This window comes from Equus caballus, chromosome 16, assembly GCF_041296265.1.
Source record: "Equus caballus isolate H_3958 breed thoroughbred chromosome 16, TB-T2T, whole genome shotgun sequence".
Taxonomy (NCBI): Eukaryota; Metazoa; Chordata; class Mammalia; order Perissodactyla; family Equidae; genus Equus; species Equus caballus.
This window is the reverse complement of record NC_091699.1, coordinates 55,933,241-55,951,552: the sequence shown is the minus strand read 5'-3', so window position 1 is coordinate 55,951,552 and position 18,312 is coordinate 55,933,241. Positions and strand designations below refer to the sequence as shown.

Below are 18,312 nucleotides of genomic sequence, written 5' to 3'. Positions count from 1 at the left end.
CCTGCCTGAAGGGCTGCTTGCTAATGGCTAAAAAAACTAACATGTTTCTGTGGCTGCAGAAAAGATAAGGAATAATGTAGCCCCTAGAGACATTTCCTTTGACATGTTTGCATCATCAGTCTTACAAAGCGAGTTTGGGTTGCGATTTACTGCTGTGGGATTAGGCACTTCATACAATGTTCTCATTTAATCTGTAGAAAGACTCACCTCTTTAGGAAGTAGCAGAGCCATAATTTGAATCCAGAGTCCATCTGATTTCAGAGCCTCTTATCCCCACTACAATAGAAGTTTTACCCATGAATATTTCAGTTACGCTTTACTGTCTCTTCCAGGAGTGGTTTAAACTATTTTCATGGACCTGAGAATCCCAACAAATTTCAAGAATAAGTACCTGCATTTCTGGAATCTTTACCCATAATCTCAGCCTAAGGCTTTGATGTCAAGTTTGTAGTCTTAAAATTAACTTCATTACAACTATCTAAAGACATTTCTGAGTCCTCCAAATTTAAGACTCAGACCTTCAAAGAGTTCTCTCTTAGTTAATTAGGTTACTTTAGAAAACAAAGATGGACCCTACTAGAACAGATTTTGGGAATCCCTTATTGCTAGTTGTTATGCATATGTACTCATGAGGGTTTCAGCTTTCTCCCCTCATTACTTTTGGTATTGGCCCATGTCTATGAGATGGCTTAATAGAATGCAAAGAGTACCTTTTATTTTAAATCTCTTCTCTAAGAAGAAAGGAGTTTTTGTGTCCTTATAAAAATCAAGTTGTTTATAAAAGTTGCTAAAAGGGGGCCAGCCCAGTGGCCTAGTGGTTGGGTTTGCATGCTCCGCTTCAGCGGCCCAGGGTTCCTGGGTTCGGATCCTGGGCACAGATCTACGCACCACTCATCAAGCCATGCTGTGGTGTCATCCCACGTACAAAAATAGAGGAAGACTGGCACAGATGAGCAAAAAGAGGAAGATTGGCAACAGATGTTAGCTCAGGGCCAGTCTTCCTCGCCAAAAAAAAAAAGTTGCTAAAAGTAGTAGAATCATAACCTTTTTTAAAACTCAGAAACGGGGAAAGCAGATAGTTATTTATTTTTTGCAAAAGCTCACTTCCTTTTTTCATACAGGCTCTCAGTTGAATAGTCTTGGAGGGGTGAGGAGTGGATTTTCTCCTAGCAGTTCAGTAGAGTTTTAGCAGTTGGTGATAAAACTTTAAGTTTTCACTGCATATATATAGATGTATAGAATAGGGGGAACATATGAAAGAAAAACATTGATGTGGTCTAAGCATTACTTTCCCATCTTTGTGTATGTTTTCTTTATATATCCCTTTTACCCAGCTTGGTTGGTGCCCTCACTGTAAGAAAGTTGTCTTTGGGATTTAGAGGTATATCGAAGCTGTAATTCACTGTGCACAGCACTGTGTACGGGGGAGGGATGCTGCTTGGAATTAGTGCTGCCATGAAGCCCCCTTTCAGTGACATTCAACTTAATGGAATCTTCCTTCATTCCTGAACTAATTGCAAATTCTGGGGAATTTGGGTATATAATGTGAATAACTAGTCTAGTAATTGCTATTCAGAACAGAAAGCCTTTCAGGTTTGTAAACTTTACAAAGGGGAATGCCCTGTTTGTTAACCGTGTTTCTTTTGGTAGGAGGGGGTCCGCATGGAAGAAATAGTGGAAGGTTGTACCGGAGCCCTTCACATCCTAGCTCGGGATGTTCACAACCGAATTGTAATCAGAGGACTAAATACCATTCCATTGTTTGTGCAGGTATGTTGGTTTTAAGTGAGGTGTTAGATTTTATGTGTCCATAATATTTCAGGATTTTAATGACAAGCAGAATTTCAGAAAATTAGGGGCCAAAATAGGTCCACCAACATTTAATTTTTCATCTACTATCACCATTTATAAAATGACAACACTGCCCATGCCCCCACCAAAGTACAAAAAATAGAATCTCAATGTGTAGTGTCCTTTAAGTTGAATACATTTAATTTTATGAAACTTCCCTTCAATTTTCTTGGGCAGTAGGAGAAACACTGGGAGTAGAGCCTTAAAAATGAGGGTGCAGACTTTACTTTTCCGGGTGCTCAGTTTTGGAGGGGGGAGTGCTGGTCTGAGCTGCCAGAGCACAGGCTTCCAACCACCTCTGCGTTTTCCAAATCTTAGCTCGACTAAAACTGTCTGAAGAAAGGGTTTATAGCTAAAAATATTCCACAACACCAGTTGCTCCAGAGCATTAAAAACCCTAGAACATAAATTTTAGAGAATATGATTTTAATACAAGTAGTGCGAATGCTGCTTACACTCTGAAGTGGGAATGTTTGCATCACAGTGGGGTGCTTGCCATGTTCTGACTTCAGATTTAATTAGGTTTTATTTCTGTGTGTTTTCTCCTTAGCTACTTTATTCTCCCATTGAAAATATCCAAAGAGTAGCTGCAGGGGTCCTCTGTGAACTTGCTCAGGACAAAGAGGCTGCAGAAGCTATTGAAGCTGAGGGAGCCACAGCTCCTCTGACAGAATTACTTCATTCTAGGAATGAAGGTGTGGGTAAGTAGAAAAGGAACCAGAGCCTTTAGCTTGGTGTTTATAGCGAAGCCTCAGCTTTTCCTCAAGGGCCATTTTTTCCCCATCCTCTCCCAGCAACATATGCAGCTGCTGTTTTATTCCGAATGTCTGAGGACAAGCCACAGGATTATAAGAAACGGCTTTCAGTTGAGCTGACCAGTTCCCTCTTCAGAACGGAGCCAATGGCTTGGAATGAGGTAGGCAGTGTGAGCACGTTTATCTGGTAGTTTGCTAGAACAGGTAAGGCAGTGGTTTCCCCTCAAAAGAGGTTCCTTTGCACTATGTCCTTGGTTTGAATGTTCATCCTTCATGCTGTCTTAGCAACTGCTGTGAGGAAGAACTATAGCTTTAAACAGCCTGTTGAGAACAAACAAGTTATGTTGCTTAACATTAGAATTTATAAGGGAGATAGAGGAAAAAGTTACTGGGTTTAACAATATTTTTCAATAGGGTGTAAGGAAAGAGGCAATGTAGGTGGAAGTCAATTTATCGATACTTTTCTTTTTAAAAAATGCTGTTTTTCATCTGCTTTTCTGGTTGAACTTCTATGCATTTGTCTTCAGTATTTGTCCTCAGTACAGAGTTGTTCAGTGAAACATTTGAACCACCCTGAAAGTTTATTCAATTACGGGACATACATACAGTGCATTATATTTGTTGAATGAGTGGAAAGTGATCCTATATATTGTTAGGTGGGGAAATAAAAAGCAGATTGCCAAAGAGTGAGGAATGTGTTAGTTGGATTTTTAATAGGCAATCTTAACATGTTCTAACTTGAGCTCTGAACTTTCCTACCCACCCCTTCCGCAAACCTGTTCCTTTCATAGTCTTCTCCATCTCACTTAATGGCAAGTTCGTCCTTCTAGCTGCTCAGGCTAAAAATCTTCTTTCCTATAACATACCCTGTTTGTAGCATCTCCTGTTTGGGCTAGACATTTTGCCTGTTTTGTTTACAGTTGTATCTCTAGCACCTAGAACAGTACTCTGGCACATAGTAAGCACTTTATGTATATTTGCTGAAAGAATAAAGTAGTGACTACTTTGAATACTATGTGCAATGAGAAAACATGTTTCTCTATCAGTGGTTAATCTTTGAGGGGTGGAGTTTGAAGTATTTCTGTATTGTATACTAATGTATTTTGAAGTAATTCTGTATTTTCTAAGTATTTCTACGGTCTTTGAGTCTTTTGTTCCTTTCGTAATCTGAAAATAAAGTATACTCTGTAATATTTTGAAAACATACTTAAGTTGAGAATTTTCATTTTTCTTTACATTGTACCTGTTTATCTAGACTGCTGATCTTGGACTTGATATTGGTGCCCAGGGAGAACCCCTTGGATATCGCCAGGATGGTATGTTTCTCATATTTGTCGATTAATTCCAGGTCAAGCTACAGTTCCAAAGCCTTATCAAAAGAGCTGGTTTGCTCATCTGGGAAACCACTGTTGGCAGGAATGTAGTGGCAGCAATTAAAGGCAATTCTTAAATTCAGAGTCAGCAACAGTATCTTTAATGGAACATAGGGAATTCTGAGCCACACACCGAGTAAGGAACAGGATCACACCAACAAATATGTGTCACTAGTGCCAGGCCTCTGTAGTGCAGGATGTTAGAAGTTGCCTGGCTTTTTATTCCCTTTTTTTTGGTCAGAAAATCCATAATACCTGTGTCTACACCCCACCCAGGAAGTGAGAGTATGGGAAGCTTCTGTCCCCAAGCTCAGATCTTGGGTATTTATGTAGTTGCATTATCAGGGTTTTCTGAAAAATCTAATTCAGATTTGGGTAACAGAGATATGGAGCATGGGGTAAACCACTAACAGTTATAACTATTCATGTTAAATTTATAACCTTAACTGGTTTTTCCTAATTATTAAACCACTAAAGCTCATAAGGTTCTTCTTGACAGATAGATAAATCTCACCCCTTAAGATAAAACATGAAAAGGTTTAATTGGATACAGTATCTTGAGTTTTCTCACTACTTTTGTGGGTATCACCTGGACTTTTCAACAGATAGATTACATCTGCCAGACTTCCTTGTTATTGCCTTCATCTCCTACCCATGACTTCTCGATGCCTAGGTGGTCATACACAGTAGATTGCTGCTGCTCCTCCTCAGGAAACTTATGCCTCTGCCTGGGTAAATGCAAATGTTCAGGGGTAAACTGCTGATCTGCCTATGGTGGAAACAGACTTTGTCTGTTGTGGCCTTATGGGTAGCCTGGCACTGGATAATTACTTGGCTAAAGAAAGCTAGATGTTGAAGAGGCAAGAAAGCAGTGCTTTCTAATGAGTACACTGCCTTTGGATGCCCCTAACCTCAGTGTTAACTTTTATGTCTTTCTCCGCTTTCTCTCGCCTTTGACCATTTTGTCACCACCCCGACTCTTCTAGATCCCAGCTATCGTTCTTTTCACTCTGGTGGATACGGCCAGGATGCTTTGGGTATGGACCCCATGATGGAGCATGAGATGGGTGGCCACCACCCTGGTGCTGACTATCCAGTTGATGGGCTGCCAGATCTGGGGCATGCCCAGGACCTCATGGATGGGCTGCCTCCAGGTGACAGCAATCAGCTGGCCTGGTTTGATACTGACCTGTAAATCATCCTTTAGGTAAGAAGTTAAAAAAGCCAGTTTGGGTAAAATACTTTTACTCTGCCTACAGAACTTCAGAAAGACTTGGTTGGTAGGGTGGGAGTGGTTTAGGCCTATTTGTAAATCTGCCACAAAAACAGATACATACTTTGGAAGGAGATGTCTTGGAACATTTGAGTGTTCTCAGATTTCTGGTTGTTACGTGGTCATGTGTGGAAGTTACTAACTTTAATGTTTTTTGCCACAGCTTTTGCAACTTAATACTCAAATGAGTAACATTTGCTGTTTTAAACATTAATAGCAGCCTTTCTCTCTTTATACAGCTGTATTGTCTGAACTTGCATTGTGATTGGCCTGTAGAGTTGCTGAGAGGGCTCGAGGGGTGGGCTGGTATCTCAGAAAGTGCCTGACACACTAACCAAGCTGAGTTTCCTATGGGAACAATTGAAGTAAACTTTTTGTTCTGGTCCTTTTTGGTCGAGGAGTAACAATACAAATGGATTTTGGGAGTGACTCAAGAAGTGAAGAATGCACAAGAATGGATCACAAGATGGAATTTATCAAACTCTAGCCTTGCTTGTTAAATTTTTTTTTTTAATATCTGTAATGGTACTGACTTTGCTTGCTTTGAAGTAGCTCTTTAATTTTTTTTGCAGTAACTGTTAGTTTTTTAAGTCTCTTGTAGTGTTAAGTTATAGTGAATACTGCTACAGCAATTTCTAATTTTTAAGAATTGAGTAATGGTGTAGAACACTAATTCATAATCACTCTAATTGTAATCTGAATAAAGTGTAACATTGTGTAGCCTTTTGTATAAAATAGACAAATAGAAATGGTCCAATTAGTTTCCTTTTTAATATGCTTAAAATAAGCAGGTGGATCTATTTCATGTTTTTGATCAAAAACTTTATTTGGGATATGTATGGGTAGGGTAAATCAGTAAGAGGTGTTATTTGGAACCTTGTTTTGGACAGTTTACCAGTTGCCTTTTATCCCAAAGTTGTTGTAACCTGCTGTGATACGATGCTTCAAGAGAAAATGCAGTTATAAAAATGGTTCAGAATTAAACTTTTAATTCATTCGATTGTGTCACCTTTTTTTCCTTGTTATTAATTAAATGGTTTGTGAGGGTAGTAAGCTTATTCAACTCAACTTCATCCTGAGGAAAACACATAGTGAAATAATTTAAGTTGTAATGATAGAGAGAGCTTTACCTCCAGATGGGATTGTCTGCCAGCTTTCTTTAGCACTTGGCTCTGGGTTAAATTGCACCAAAAAGTGTTTCATTCAGCCTTGACATTGTGATTGATTCTGAGCTTGTGTAAGAGGGGAGATTCCACCATCTTCAGCTCAAGGACACAGGCTTTAGAGCCTGTGGCCAAGACTCCTGCTTGGCCTCTTGCTGTGGTCATGTGTATAATTTTGCCCAGGTGACAAAAGGCCACCTCAGTTCAAAGGCATCTAGTCTTTGGGCTACAGAGACCAAAACTGAAGGCCAAATAGGCATCCCCCCACCCCAAATGCCATCAGATGGTTTCATTCCATTAAGGTGATAATGAAGAAGTAACTACCTGGATTTGGACTTCAAGCATCTTCACATAAGTGTGACTCATTTGGAGAGGGGAATTCTTTCAACTCCACTTTGAACTGATAATTAAGATGGTTTAAGTGTCAGTGTTTATCTGCACATAATCAGAGAGAACCAGACTTCTTTCACACCGTCTGCCAGGTGATCCTGTGATCCTGGTGGTAGGTCTGACAAGCTTAGTTCATCCTTTAGGGCAGAGTTAGTAGACCTGTTAAGACTTGTGTTTTGGTCTTTAAAAACAGTAAAAGAAGTGTTCTGTGCTTAGGGAGAGCTGATTCTGATTTACTGTGTATTTTTATTTTATTAAGATCATAATTACTAGATACATACATATTCACTTCCTTTTTGTTGAATATCAGCTTCATCTGGGAAAGACCTTTTGTGAAAGCCTGAAATTCTTCACTGTGGTCTAAAATGTAATTGGGATTGAAGAGGAAACCTGTGCCCACCTGCCGAGGTAGTAGGTCTCAGGTACTGCCGCCAGTGCAGGACAGACAGAACCAAGCCAGTAGTGCAAGAAGCTTAACATAAGCAACCACAGCAGGGTGTTTCATTTAAAGAAAAGAACTTTTAAAACCAGAAAACATTTTCAGAGCTTTGCCTAAAATCAGTTTTGAAGTTCCATTTAAAAACTTAATATGAAAGTTAATCTGATTCAACAAGGTGGTTCTGCATTGTACTTAAAAAGTACAAAGGGCCAAGAATAACCAAGACATTTGTGAAGAATGAGAGTGGAAGACTTGCCTGCCAGCTGTCAGGGCCTGACTAGAGGTAGTTAACACTGTTACTGGCATAGGGATGGAAACAGACGAAGGTGTAGACGACGGACATTACTATAGAGGTAGCACTGGAGGTCAGTGTGAAACTGAGGGACTTTTTAGTAAAGGTGAGGAACAATTGACCAGCTATTTGGATAAAACTGAAATTAATGCAGAAAAAAGTCCATGACCAACAAAAATCAAAATTTTAAATTAATGATTTTTCTTTTGCCTCAAGCTCTAGTATGGCTTGCTGTAGGGCACTGTGTGACAGCCCACACTGGAAGCCCATGTGTCCAATGATCACTTTATTCATACAAGAGAATGGCCATACTGCAGTAAAAAACTACAGCTTTACATAATTAATAGTATATCTCAAATATACTATCGAACAAAAGCAAGTCACAAATGCATGCTGTAGGACTTCACTGATCCCAAAACAGCGCAAACTATTTTAAAGAAATCATCCTTGGATGGTAAAACTAAGAAGCAAGGAGGTGATTAGATCATTACAAAAATCAGAATAGTGGTCACCTGGGAACAGAGGTGCATAGGACATTTGATCCCATTGCAGTCACCACCACTGAGCTAAAGAAAAGCTTTTCCATGTTGGAGCAAATGTTCTAGACATGAGGCTTTGATCTGATAATCTGAATCCTTGACAGTGAAAGAACTTGAGATAAATGTGTTCTTTAATTCTTGTTTTGATTAATAAACACAGAAGATCTGAATTGTGCTCTTTGGTGTGTAAAGCAAAGAGAGCCAAGTCGATCGACTGTTTTGTTCTGGCAGGTGAGAATCTAACTGCTTTTCCTTCCCTTGAGTGAATCAACCACCAAATGCAATTACAAAATGATAGGGGGAATGAGAATGGGACTGAAAAGGTCGTGCTTCCTTTTTCTTAGCCATCAGCATCCTATGTGGAGTCCCTTCCACCTCCCCACCCCACGAGACTCTAGTAAGCTAGAGGGAGGTGATAGGCTGCCTCTACCACCTCCACATCAAGCCCCCGATAAAGAGGCCAGAAGCAGGATTTAAAAGGCCAGTTGTTTTCCTTCCAGGTTACATCAGGACTCCCCACCTCCCTGGTCCTTATTCTAGGCCATGGTTTTTTGCTTCTTGTTCCCACACTTCCCTCCTTTCAGCCCCATGGACGCTGGAGGCTTTGGGGGCTTCTTAAACTTTGGCTAGTCTTGTCCCCACCCCACTCCAGAGCTCTCCCACGGGGCCAACCCCATTTCTTTGGGCTTTTGTAGCTTCCTTCCTTCCCCTCTTTCCTATTAGTTCCTTCCCCAGGCCCTGCATATATCCATATATCAGAGATTTCTACATAGTTTTCTGTTGCTAGTGGAGGGAGGAAAAAGGGAATCTTGCTTCAAGTGGAAGCAGGAAAGACCCAGTTCCTCCTTTCACTCACCTTAGACAGGAGCCTCAGCCACCAGAGCCCACAGGGATATGCATGCCCTGCATTCACAGAATTGACCTGGGAACCTCATGCGGTAATATGGGAAACATGAAGAGCTAGACAAGTGCAAAGAACCATCAGACAGTAAATTCTGTTGCTGCATCCTACAGACCCACCTCCTTATCTGCCCCAGATGATTGTCAGTTCCTCTCAGAACACCTGTGGCCAGAGTCACCCCAAATGGCGCTTCACAGGGACAGCTTACTGGGCACCTACTCTCAAGCTGGAAGTTAAGGCAAGGTCTTGAAGTTTGGGCCTGCTATTAGTGGAGGGAAGGAAAGAAGGTAGCCCTGTGTAGCCACTCCCCTGGTCCTCCCCTTCCCTCTAATGCTCTTGCTGCCTTCCACCTCTGCAACTTCAGTGATACCGTCCCTGGAGAGGCTCAGTCAGTGGGTTGTAGCCAGTTAGCAAATAGCTGAAGCTTGGAGGTGGTGGGCAGGGGAGGGGCCAGTAGGCGAGTGCCCGGGTCTGGCCCCGTGCCACTGCAAGAATCCTGAGATCTCCGATGGGGGGCCAGGGCCCAGCTCCTCTCAGAATTGGAGCCAGCCTGGGAAGCCAATATGAGGGTTTGGGCCTCTAGCATGGGGAGGGCAGGGAAGGGTTATCACCCTCAGCTGCCTCCTACCCACTCAGCCAGCTTGCTCGTGTCCAAGCCTCTTAGCTTACTGGGACTGGGGCTGCTGCTTTCCATTTGGCACCTTTGTGAGAATGACAAAAAGGATCCCTTAACTCCAGGAGGACAGCCTCACACCGGGGTGCAGGCTTGGCATAGGCTGGCTTTAGTGCCCTGGCACCCTGGACTGAGCACCCTTGAGGGCAGTAGCCCTGCTTAGGACCATATCATCTCCTTGCCCTTTGCCTACTCAGATAGCCCTTCCTCAGACAGTGCTGTGGATCTCAGGGCCAGGAATGGTCCACTCAACAAAATGGTTCTAGAATGTTAAAACCTTCCCATTTTACCTTGAACAACAAAGACTCCTCCCTGCTCAATTGAAAAGGGGAAAGAAGAATCTTCCACTGTTCTGAAATACCTTCTGGGAGGACTCCAGGCAGGCCCAAAATTCTAGAGTGGTTCCCCAAGAAGTGAATAAAGGGAGAGAACAGATTTCCTGGGAAAGCAGGGAGACCTGGGCCTGTTCCTGGACCCAGCAGGCCAAGCCAACAAGCTGAAGGCTAAGCCTCTGGCTGCTCCATTGGTTACTCTCCCCCGACCCCACTGGAGCACAGGCAGATCCACCCAGGCCAGGGCCCCAAGAGGGCAGAGTCTGGTGATGGGCACGATGCCCAGCAGGATTTAACACGGGGGTCTTCTCATCAGGGGCAGTAAGGAGGCTATGAGAGATCAAATGAAACTGCCTGCTTCTGGGTGGGACACCCTCCTATACCCCAACTATTTACAGCTCAAGCTCTGGACATCACTGTGGGACACACTGGCTATGGAGTCAGAGTCCCGAGTTGAACTGAGCAAGTAGACTGGCTCCTCTGAGCCTGTTTTCTCATCTAAGAAATGAAGCTAAGAAGGCCTGCTTTGCAGGTTGTGATTAAGGTAACTGACATACATGCCTTTCATAGAGTTGGGCACAGAGCTGCTGTCTTCATTATAAAGCCAAACGGAAGTTGGCAAACTACCCAGATTCCTGTGGCAGGCAAAGTGGGGCTGTTGGTGATGGCATGACCAGCTTCTCGTGATGCCATAGATGGGGCCACCTGTGCGACCACATGGGTGCCACTTCTGCTTGTTCCACCTGCATGGTGGTGGCTGCTGCTGCTGCTTGGGACAAGGTCCCATCTGGGCTTTGGACAATGTTTGTTATGGGGCAAATCCCCTCTCCTAGAGAAGCAGAGAGCACTGGGGCCAGGAGAGGGGGAGCAGCTATTGATTAGCCCTTTCATTTTGTAGATGGGGAAACTGAGGCCCCAAAGAGGCCAAGGAATGGAATGGCCTCAACTTGCCCAGCTGGTTCCAGCTGCCCAGGACCCACCCTATCTTCCACTCCAGATTTAAGAATAAGCCTGTCTCAGTACAACAGTCCCTTTACCTTTCTACAGTGTCTACCAAATACTTTCATGGGCTTGACCCTTACATAGGAGGTTCTAAAGGTATATGTGTGAGGGAACATAAGAAGCAGCTGGAAAGGTTGTAAGGATATAATGGGGTAATTGCTGGAAATTGGGGAGATGATTCTACTTTGATACTGCCATCCCATCTAGATGGGCAGACCTTCAAGGAAGCCAGCGTTTTGCATTCCCTTACACAAACTTAACTACCTGTGCCTGTTAGTGGAGTCTTGCCCAGTCCTCCCTAGGATTCTTGGAATCAGTTTGTTCCTGAAATGAAGAAATGCAGGCAGGTAAAAGTGGGAGGAAGAGGCAAAAACTAGCTTCCAAAGCTCGCTCTGGAGCCGCAGCTGGGAGAGCGTTCATACCTAGTCCCGCCTTGTAAAACTTCGGAGGAGAGACAAACGTTTACAGGTGCCATCAGGCTGAGGACTGCAGTTTCTCATCCAGTTGATTAGCACAGACTGTAGAGGAGCCCTGTCTGGTCCACACAGAGAGGAAAGAACAGTCTGAGAACAGCTAGCAAACCTGGGGTTTCTGGCTGTATCCCACAGGAACCCAGGAGGTCTATTGTGAGTTGGTTTTCTAGGGTCCAGAGCTAATGAGAACACATCAGCCAGAAGGTTCTGGGTTCAGCTGACTTTATTAGGCCCCAATACAGCTGTAGGTGGCCATGTGGCAAATGTGCTTGGGAGCTGACCTTGCCTGTGTAGCCAAGGGTTGGTGCCGTAGGGCAGGCTTATGCCAAGTGCCTTCTTGCCTAGTGTCCAACAGCTTGGAGGATTTCCAGGGCCAAGGAAGCCACAGCACTGTCAGCAGACGAACTGTGAGAAAAACCAGAGTAGAAATACTTAGACATCTCCAGGATATAAATGCCCCCTCTTTCAAAGGGGCTGGCCTCTCTTGCATCCAAATATCTGATCGACCAGCTGCTTCCTAGAGCTGCCCCTGCACGTGATCTTGAGAAACAGAAACAGGATTCCCAGTGGGGCTCAGAACTGGCCATGCCTGCACTCTTGAGCTAGGTCTGAGCTCCTGGCCACCACTCCACGTCTGAACCACCTTGGGCAGGTGCACTGACGCTGAGCTGTAAAGGCAAGCCAGCAGCCAGACCCTTCCCGGGTCCTGCATTGGGCCTACCTGCAGATGACTTGTGTGAAACGGCAAAGATCCCAGATCCGCTCTAAACATTGACTCCCTGTTCCATGTTGCCACTTCCTGGCCAATCAGCCAGAGCTTTGGGTTTCTTACTCTAATAGGTGTGGATGTGCAATTAAGAGCTTAAAATGGAAATTTTGTTACTGGGGCAAATTGTTTGAGACACATTTAAACCTGTGCCTTAACAACTGTTAGCAAAAAAAGAATGACACATAGCAGTGTGCCTTGAAGTATAAAATTAGCTTGTGGCATACTCCTGACTACACAGAAATAGAGCTGTTGCCAAATAACCAAATGGGGAGGCTGCATAAAAGAGGTGGGTCGCAGTGGAACAGGGCTGCGGTCGCGAGATGCTGCCACGCATTCCTGCTCTGCGCATCAAAGGTCCCGAGGGACGGCAGGAATGTGTTTGAACTTGGCCTGCTCCTGGCTGATTCCAGGCGACTCTGGTGGAGTTCATGCTACCCACCCTGCCCACCAGAGCAGCCCCAAAAGGCCCAGTGACTGGTAAAGAGGGCACACCAACCTCTGGCAGAGCCACATCAGAACCGAGAACACAGCCATCCACTCAGTCTTGGTCAACATCAGAAAACCTTTTCTTGTTGGGCCACCTGAACAAGCCCAAACAAGACAACTTCAGAACAACCACCTCCCCACCCAGACGAGATCTGTCTGGGATAGACATTTTAGTTCCTGGAGCGTTGAGTGGGGTGCAGAAGAGGCCAGCAGCCAGCAGCTTCACGGAGCACTGAGCCTTGTTTTGACGCATTAAGTCCAATTTTGGGTCCAGCTCTCCCAAACTGGTGCAGCATTAGGATGTGCTGGCTTTGGCCTAAAGGCAGACGGAGGACTCTGCCAGGTGAGGAGTCCCACAAAGGCAGGCACTGGAGAGGAAGGCTCTCAAGAGCTATCCACTAAGCTCCACTCCTCCCAGTGGCTCTCCCATTCCCTCCTCAGCACAAACCTGCTCAGACTGGCTTCATCACAGCTGTTTACACAAGGCCAGGATCCCTGGGGATGGACATCACAGGCTTCTCACAAACCAGTCTAGCAAAAGACCTGTGGCCCAGCCCATGGAATCACTGTCCACGCCTTATTCCACAGGGGTTTACCAGGGGGATGAGGGGCCCTTCCCATCAAAGTCAGCCTGTCCTTTTCCTCGCCTCACGGGAACCATGGATAAGAAGCCATTTCTTTGGCTTAAACTAAAAAGGAAAGGGGGTGGGATAGGCCAGGAGATGGTGACCCCGTTCCCCACCCAGAATTAAATGCAAAATTAAATGCAAAAAGGCTGGTTGGAGCTGAGCCTTCACAGATTCACCTTCTCAGCAATTCCTTAACCATGTATCTTTCTTCAAATTAATACCAAACCCAAAACACCAGGAAGCAGATTTCACAGAACACTGTGGTTCTGAAAACAAACTACTAGGAAATGCCAGGCACCATTCCATCTCTTGCATACCCACAGAAGCCCATTACCCCTTAGGAAGTGTGGGCTTCTCCCTAGGGCGAGGAGAGCACGTGGGGCTCAGGGGACTGTGGCCACCACAAGCTCTGGCCACCTCCCTCAGCTCCGGGGGCAATGGCCTGAGGGAGGAGGGGTGACTGCATTCACTGAGTCATTAGTCAAACCTCTTGAACCCCCACCACATGCCGGACTCTGGTGCTGTCATACTCAGTGGACCATTACATGGCACCAGCTGACTAAACGATAGGCACCTGGGGGCAACTTTCTCCTTATCCTGTGCAATTTTTCTTTGGTCACTTGGCACTAATGTTTTAAATAAACTAAGACTTATATGCCCTACCCCCACCACCTCCGCCTCTTAATTCAGGGGTTGTTGGGGGGCGTGTCGAGTGCATGTCATTGTGGGATGAACCCTTCCTGTGGCCCTCACTCCACCAAGCATCAGCATCACTGTGGCGCTGGCTAGATGCCAGCTCCTATCTTCACAGTATGTAACACACTGCTGGGTGATGGGGCTGCCCTGGTCTCTGCACCTCACTTCTAGGACCTTCTAGACATACTAACTGCAGAGCTGAGGATTGGAAGGCTGACCTAACCTCACACTGTCAGATTCTGTGTCAAATAGTCTGTTCTGTAAGTCCCAACTGTTCCCTCTGAAGATCTGGCCAAGGAAGGCAGCCTGGTGCTGTCGAGTGGGCTGAGCTGTGGGTTCTGACCCCAGCTCTGTCTGGGCCTCCAGACCATCTGCAAGGTGGTGGTAGTGATGCCTGTGGCCCACGCTGCTGATGGGGGCATGTGTGCAAAGGCTGGGTACTGCCTTTCTTAAAAGGTTCATCATATCTCCCATCTGGTGTCCCCTCCCACCTGATCATAATCCACTCCCCTCCCCCTTTCTCTTCTCTAGAGATGGGAATATTGCCTCCCCCATAAGGACTAAGACATTCTACTTTTCTTCTTCTCCTTGTTAACCCCACCACCACCTGCAAAGTGGGATTCCCATGGGGCAGAGGGGCAGAGTGGCCCTTCTCACACTGGGAGGGATCTCAGTAAGCAATGACAGGCTGGAAGGTGGTGGTTCCTGGTGTGTAGGGGGAATAGGGGGAGAGGAAGCAAGAAAGGAATGGGTGAGAGTGTTTGCTGAGCCCAAGTAGACAGCACTGCTCCTCCTGGGCCTACTTACCTACCAGCTGGGGCCAGCCACTCCAGAGCGCGCAGGAGGCTGCCCGCATTCTTGAGGCTCTCCAGGTGCTTCTCATTGGAGGTGATCTGCAAGGGAAGGAGAAGAAAGTGGTCGGCTGGCCCATCCCTGACTCACGCCCCATGGGATGGGCATCCTGAGTCTCAGGCTGTCTGTGGCATTGGGGTGTATGCCCTGAGCCCCACCCCCCAGGAGACTGCTGACCATGGGGATAAAGGCAGACAGCAGTGACCCTTGGGGGTAAGCATGAGGTTGTCCATTGGGGCTGGAGATGTGCCAGGTCATGATGGGGTGCCTCCTGTGAGTCCCTCAGGAGTGTCTGTGTTTGGAATCCTGAACTTTCCAAAGCAAATTATGAGTGAGTGAACTTTCCAGTTGTCAGGGCCTGGACCCTGTGGGTCCTTGCATCCGTGGGGCGCTGAGCCCAACACAACCTCTTCATATGGACAAAAGGATCATGATTCTGGGTGCCTGGTGATCCCAGGTGCCCAGGGAAGTGTGCCCTTGCTAACTGCCATAGTCCTGGGAGAAACTGGAAAAACACTCAGGCATCCAAGACTCTGCAGCACCTACATGCAGAATCATAAACTCAGGAAGGGCCTCGGATGGGTACTGACCCAGACTGGGCTTCCCGAGACCTCCTAAGTCAGCCTTGCCATAAAATGAGTCCATGTCCTGCGAGGCAGAGAAACGAGGGTTTTAGGAATGAACCTTGATTCTAGGACTAGACTTGCTCCTCTTAATTCACCACGCATGTCCTATTTTTGCCCTTTGTTATTTAAAAAATATTTTGTAAGAAACAGTTGTATGGCACTTTACATTTCAGAAGGCTCTGCAGGTTCCTGTACGTTTTCCCATTTATTCTTTTCAACAGCCTCACCTTGCAAAGTAAGCATGTGGTGTGTTTTACAGATGAGGGAACGGAGGCTTAGTGAGATTAAGGGGCCACTACAGCAGTATACATGGAGCCTTATCCTATCCCCACCATGAAGCTGGAACCAGGCTAGCTTCAGCTGACCCCAATGCTCAAGTGTTCTATGTCTTTCCACTTGATCATAGCAACCGACGCTGCATTATCATCTCTCTGGTTCTCAAGAAGAGGCTGAACATTTCTTAATCAATCACTCATGGTGATAGGAATGTCACAGGGGTAATTAAACTTTAACGTGGACTCTGAATTACGTGTGAACAAATTTCACCTCCACTGAGATCCTATCCCACTTACTGAGTGTGCCAGAGACCAGCTGCCAACTCAACTGCATCAGGTGTGATTTCTGCAAAGATTTGCATCTTAAAAGAGCTGCATGTAATTTTTTTCTGCAGTTACACCCAACTTGATGAGTTCAAAGGCTGCTGTTTGACAGTGTCAGCTGTAGTTCAATTATGTCTGAAGTAAGCACAAACTTATAATGAAGGGGTCTTTTCTTTTTTTTGAGGAAGATTAGCCCTGAGCTAACATCTGCCGCCAATCCTCCTCATTTTGCTGAGGAAGACTGGCCCTGAGCTAAGATCTGTGCCCATCTTCCTCTACTTTATATGTGGGACGCCTGCCACAGCATGGCTGGACAAGCAGTGTGTAGGTCCACACCCACAATCCAAATCAGTGAACCCCGGGCTGCTGAAGCGGAACGTGCAAACTTAACCACTGCGCTACCAGGCCGGCCCCCTGAGGGGTCTTCAGTGAGGATTCCCACCTGATTTTTCTCAAAACTTGCCTCATACAGCTCAGTTGAGCTACATCCAGACTCACTGCCCCAACCAGCCTTACCAGGGGATCATGTGTAGAGACAAGATAATCACCCCACAAGTTGCAAAGAAATAACAAGACTATATTCACTCACAAGGTTGGTTAGAAGGTACAAATAGAAAAATAAAGTGAGAATTATGTGATCAAAGGAAGAGACCAAAATAGCATCATGTGCAGCTGACAGAGATGTAGGCATAAACAAAGCCAAAGGAATTAATTGAAAACGATGTGATTTGGCCACTTAACTGAACTCTAACAATAGCAACTGTTATCCTGTATATAAAGATGAGCTAATTAGAAAATAAAAATTAAAATAATATCAGTCAGAGGTTCTAGTTCTGGGTGAGACAGAGAAAACACACGCCACCCTTTCTCTCCCTCTGACTGCAACTATAAAACCTGAACAGAATGCACAGCACAGCTATTTGAGAACAATGAAAAGTAAACAGCAACAGGCAGATTGGGGAAGGACACTGAAGACTGGCGGAGAATTTTACCACTTCTTTCCCTCCAGTGTAGTTCAGCTTGAACTCAACAAATTCACACCCAGAAGTGAGCACTGTGGGGCAGAAGAGAGAGGGCAGAAGCCAGGGTTGAGGAATGGGAAAGAAAACTCCCAAGAGCTTAGAGGGAGTATATGCAACCCCTCAGGTTTTTCCCTTTCCTTTTCTTCAGTTCTCTTTTGCCCCAGGTCCCAGGAAATTCTGTGGTGGCAGTGGTGGCAGCAATAGCAACAGAAGCCTCCAGGCAAAACTTTTTCCTTTGTCTGTTCTCCCAATGTTTGGCCCAGATATGACAATTGTGGAAGTGAGCAGTTTATGGCTAGACAGAAAATGGGAGACTCAGGGAACCTGAAAGTATTAGGAAAATAATGAATAGAGAAGAGCTCAAGAAAGCAACCCCATAAAATTCTTTATGAACTCCTAGGCTCACCCTCAACCTATGCATGCATGGAACTAATCCACTTTGGCATAGCAAAAACTCAGAGAACTGAGCTAACAAACCTCTGCCAAGATCCCAGACTGACCCCCTGGAAGATGGACACACAAGATAGATCCAAATAGCATTGCAAATGCTTTGAAACTGACCTGACATTGAAATCACAATTCCAACCTGCAGCCTGAACCTCACCAACATAACTGCTTGCTAAAACAAAAGTATCAACGTTCTCTGTAGGGTTTCAACAAGGCACAGTGTCTCAGAATGTAGTGTTTAAAATAGCCAGGATAAAATCCAAAATTGCTTGACATACAACCAACCATGAAAATCTCTACTCGCATGAGAAAAGACAATAAATAATAAGATGACACAGTGCTGGATTATCTAGCAAAGATTTTAAAGTGTTATAAAAATGCTAAAACAAACAATCACTAACACTCTCAAAACATGTATTAAAATAGAATGTAGGGGCCAGCCCTGTGGCCAAGTGGTTAAGTTCACACACACTGCTTCAGCGGCCCAGGGTTTCTCAGATTCGGATCCTGAGCACGGACATGGCACTACTCATCAGGCCATGTTGAGGCAGCGTCCCACATGCCACAGCTAGAGGGACCCACAACTAAAATATACAACTATGTACTGGGGGGATTTGGGGAGAAAAAGCAGAAAAAAAAATAGAATGTAACATTCTTGAAACAAGTATTAAAATAGGATAGAACATTGAAATAGAATGAAGTATTAAAATAGAATAGAATGTAAAAGAAT

General features: G+C 45.1%; 2 protein-coding genes across 8 annotated transcripts in view; one reads left to right on the top strand and one right to left on the bottom strand.

Moving 5' to 3' along the window:
- CTNNB1 (catenin beta 1) overlaps positions 1 to 6,729 on the top strand; it is a 37,945-nt gene extending 31,216 nt beyond the window's left edge. The window contains exons 11-16 of one of the 4 annotated variants that reach the window (XM_023619815.2): positions 1,651 to 1,770; positions 2,402 to 2,552; positions 2,646 to 2,767; positions 3,862 to 3,922; positions 4,966 to 5,186; positions 5,651 to 6,250. In XM_023619815.2, coding sequence (XP_023475583.1) covers positions 1,651 to 1,770; positions 2,402 to 2,552; positions 2,646 to 2,767; positions 3,862 to 3,922; positions 4,966 to 5,174 — 663 coding nt within the window. In that variant the 3' untranslated portion in view covers positions 5,175 to 5,186; positions 5,651 to 6,250. 4 annotated transcript variants of the gene reach the window in all.
- A 4,932-nt stretch (positions 6,730 to 11,661) lies between these two features.
- Positions 11,662 to 18,312, bottom strand: part of ULK4 (unc-51 like kinase 4) — a 513,120-nt gene continuing 506,469 nt past the window's right edge. For 2 of the 4 annotated variants that reach the window (XM_001917025.6, XM_070237944.1), the window contains exons 36-37: positions 14,844 to 14,929; positions 11,662 to 11,861 (exon numbers count right to left, since the gene is read on the bottom strand). In XM_001917025.6, coding sequence (XP_001917060.4) covers positions 11,798 to 11,861; positions 14,844 to 14,929 — 150 coding nt within the window. In that variant the 3' untranslated portion in view covers positions 11,662 to 11,797. The remainder of the gene's footprint in view (positions 11,862 to 14,843; positions 14,930 to 18,312) is intronic. The other 2 variants (XM_023620688.2, XM_070237943.1) reach the window with 1 other exon arrangement.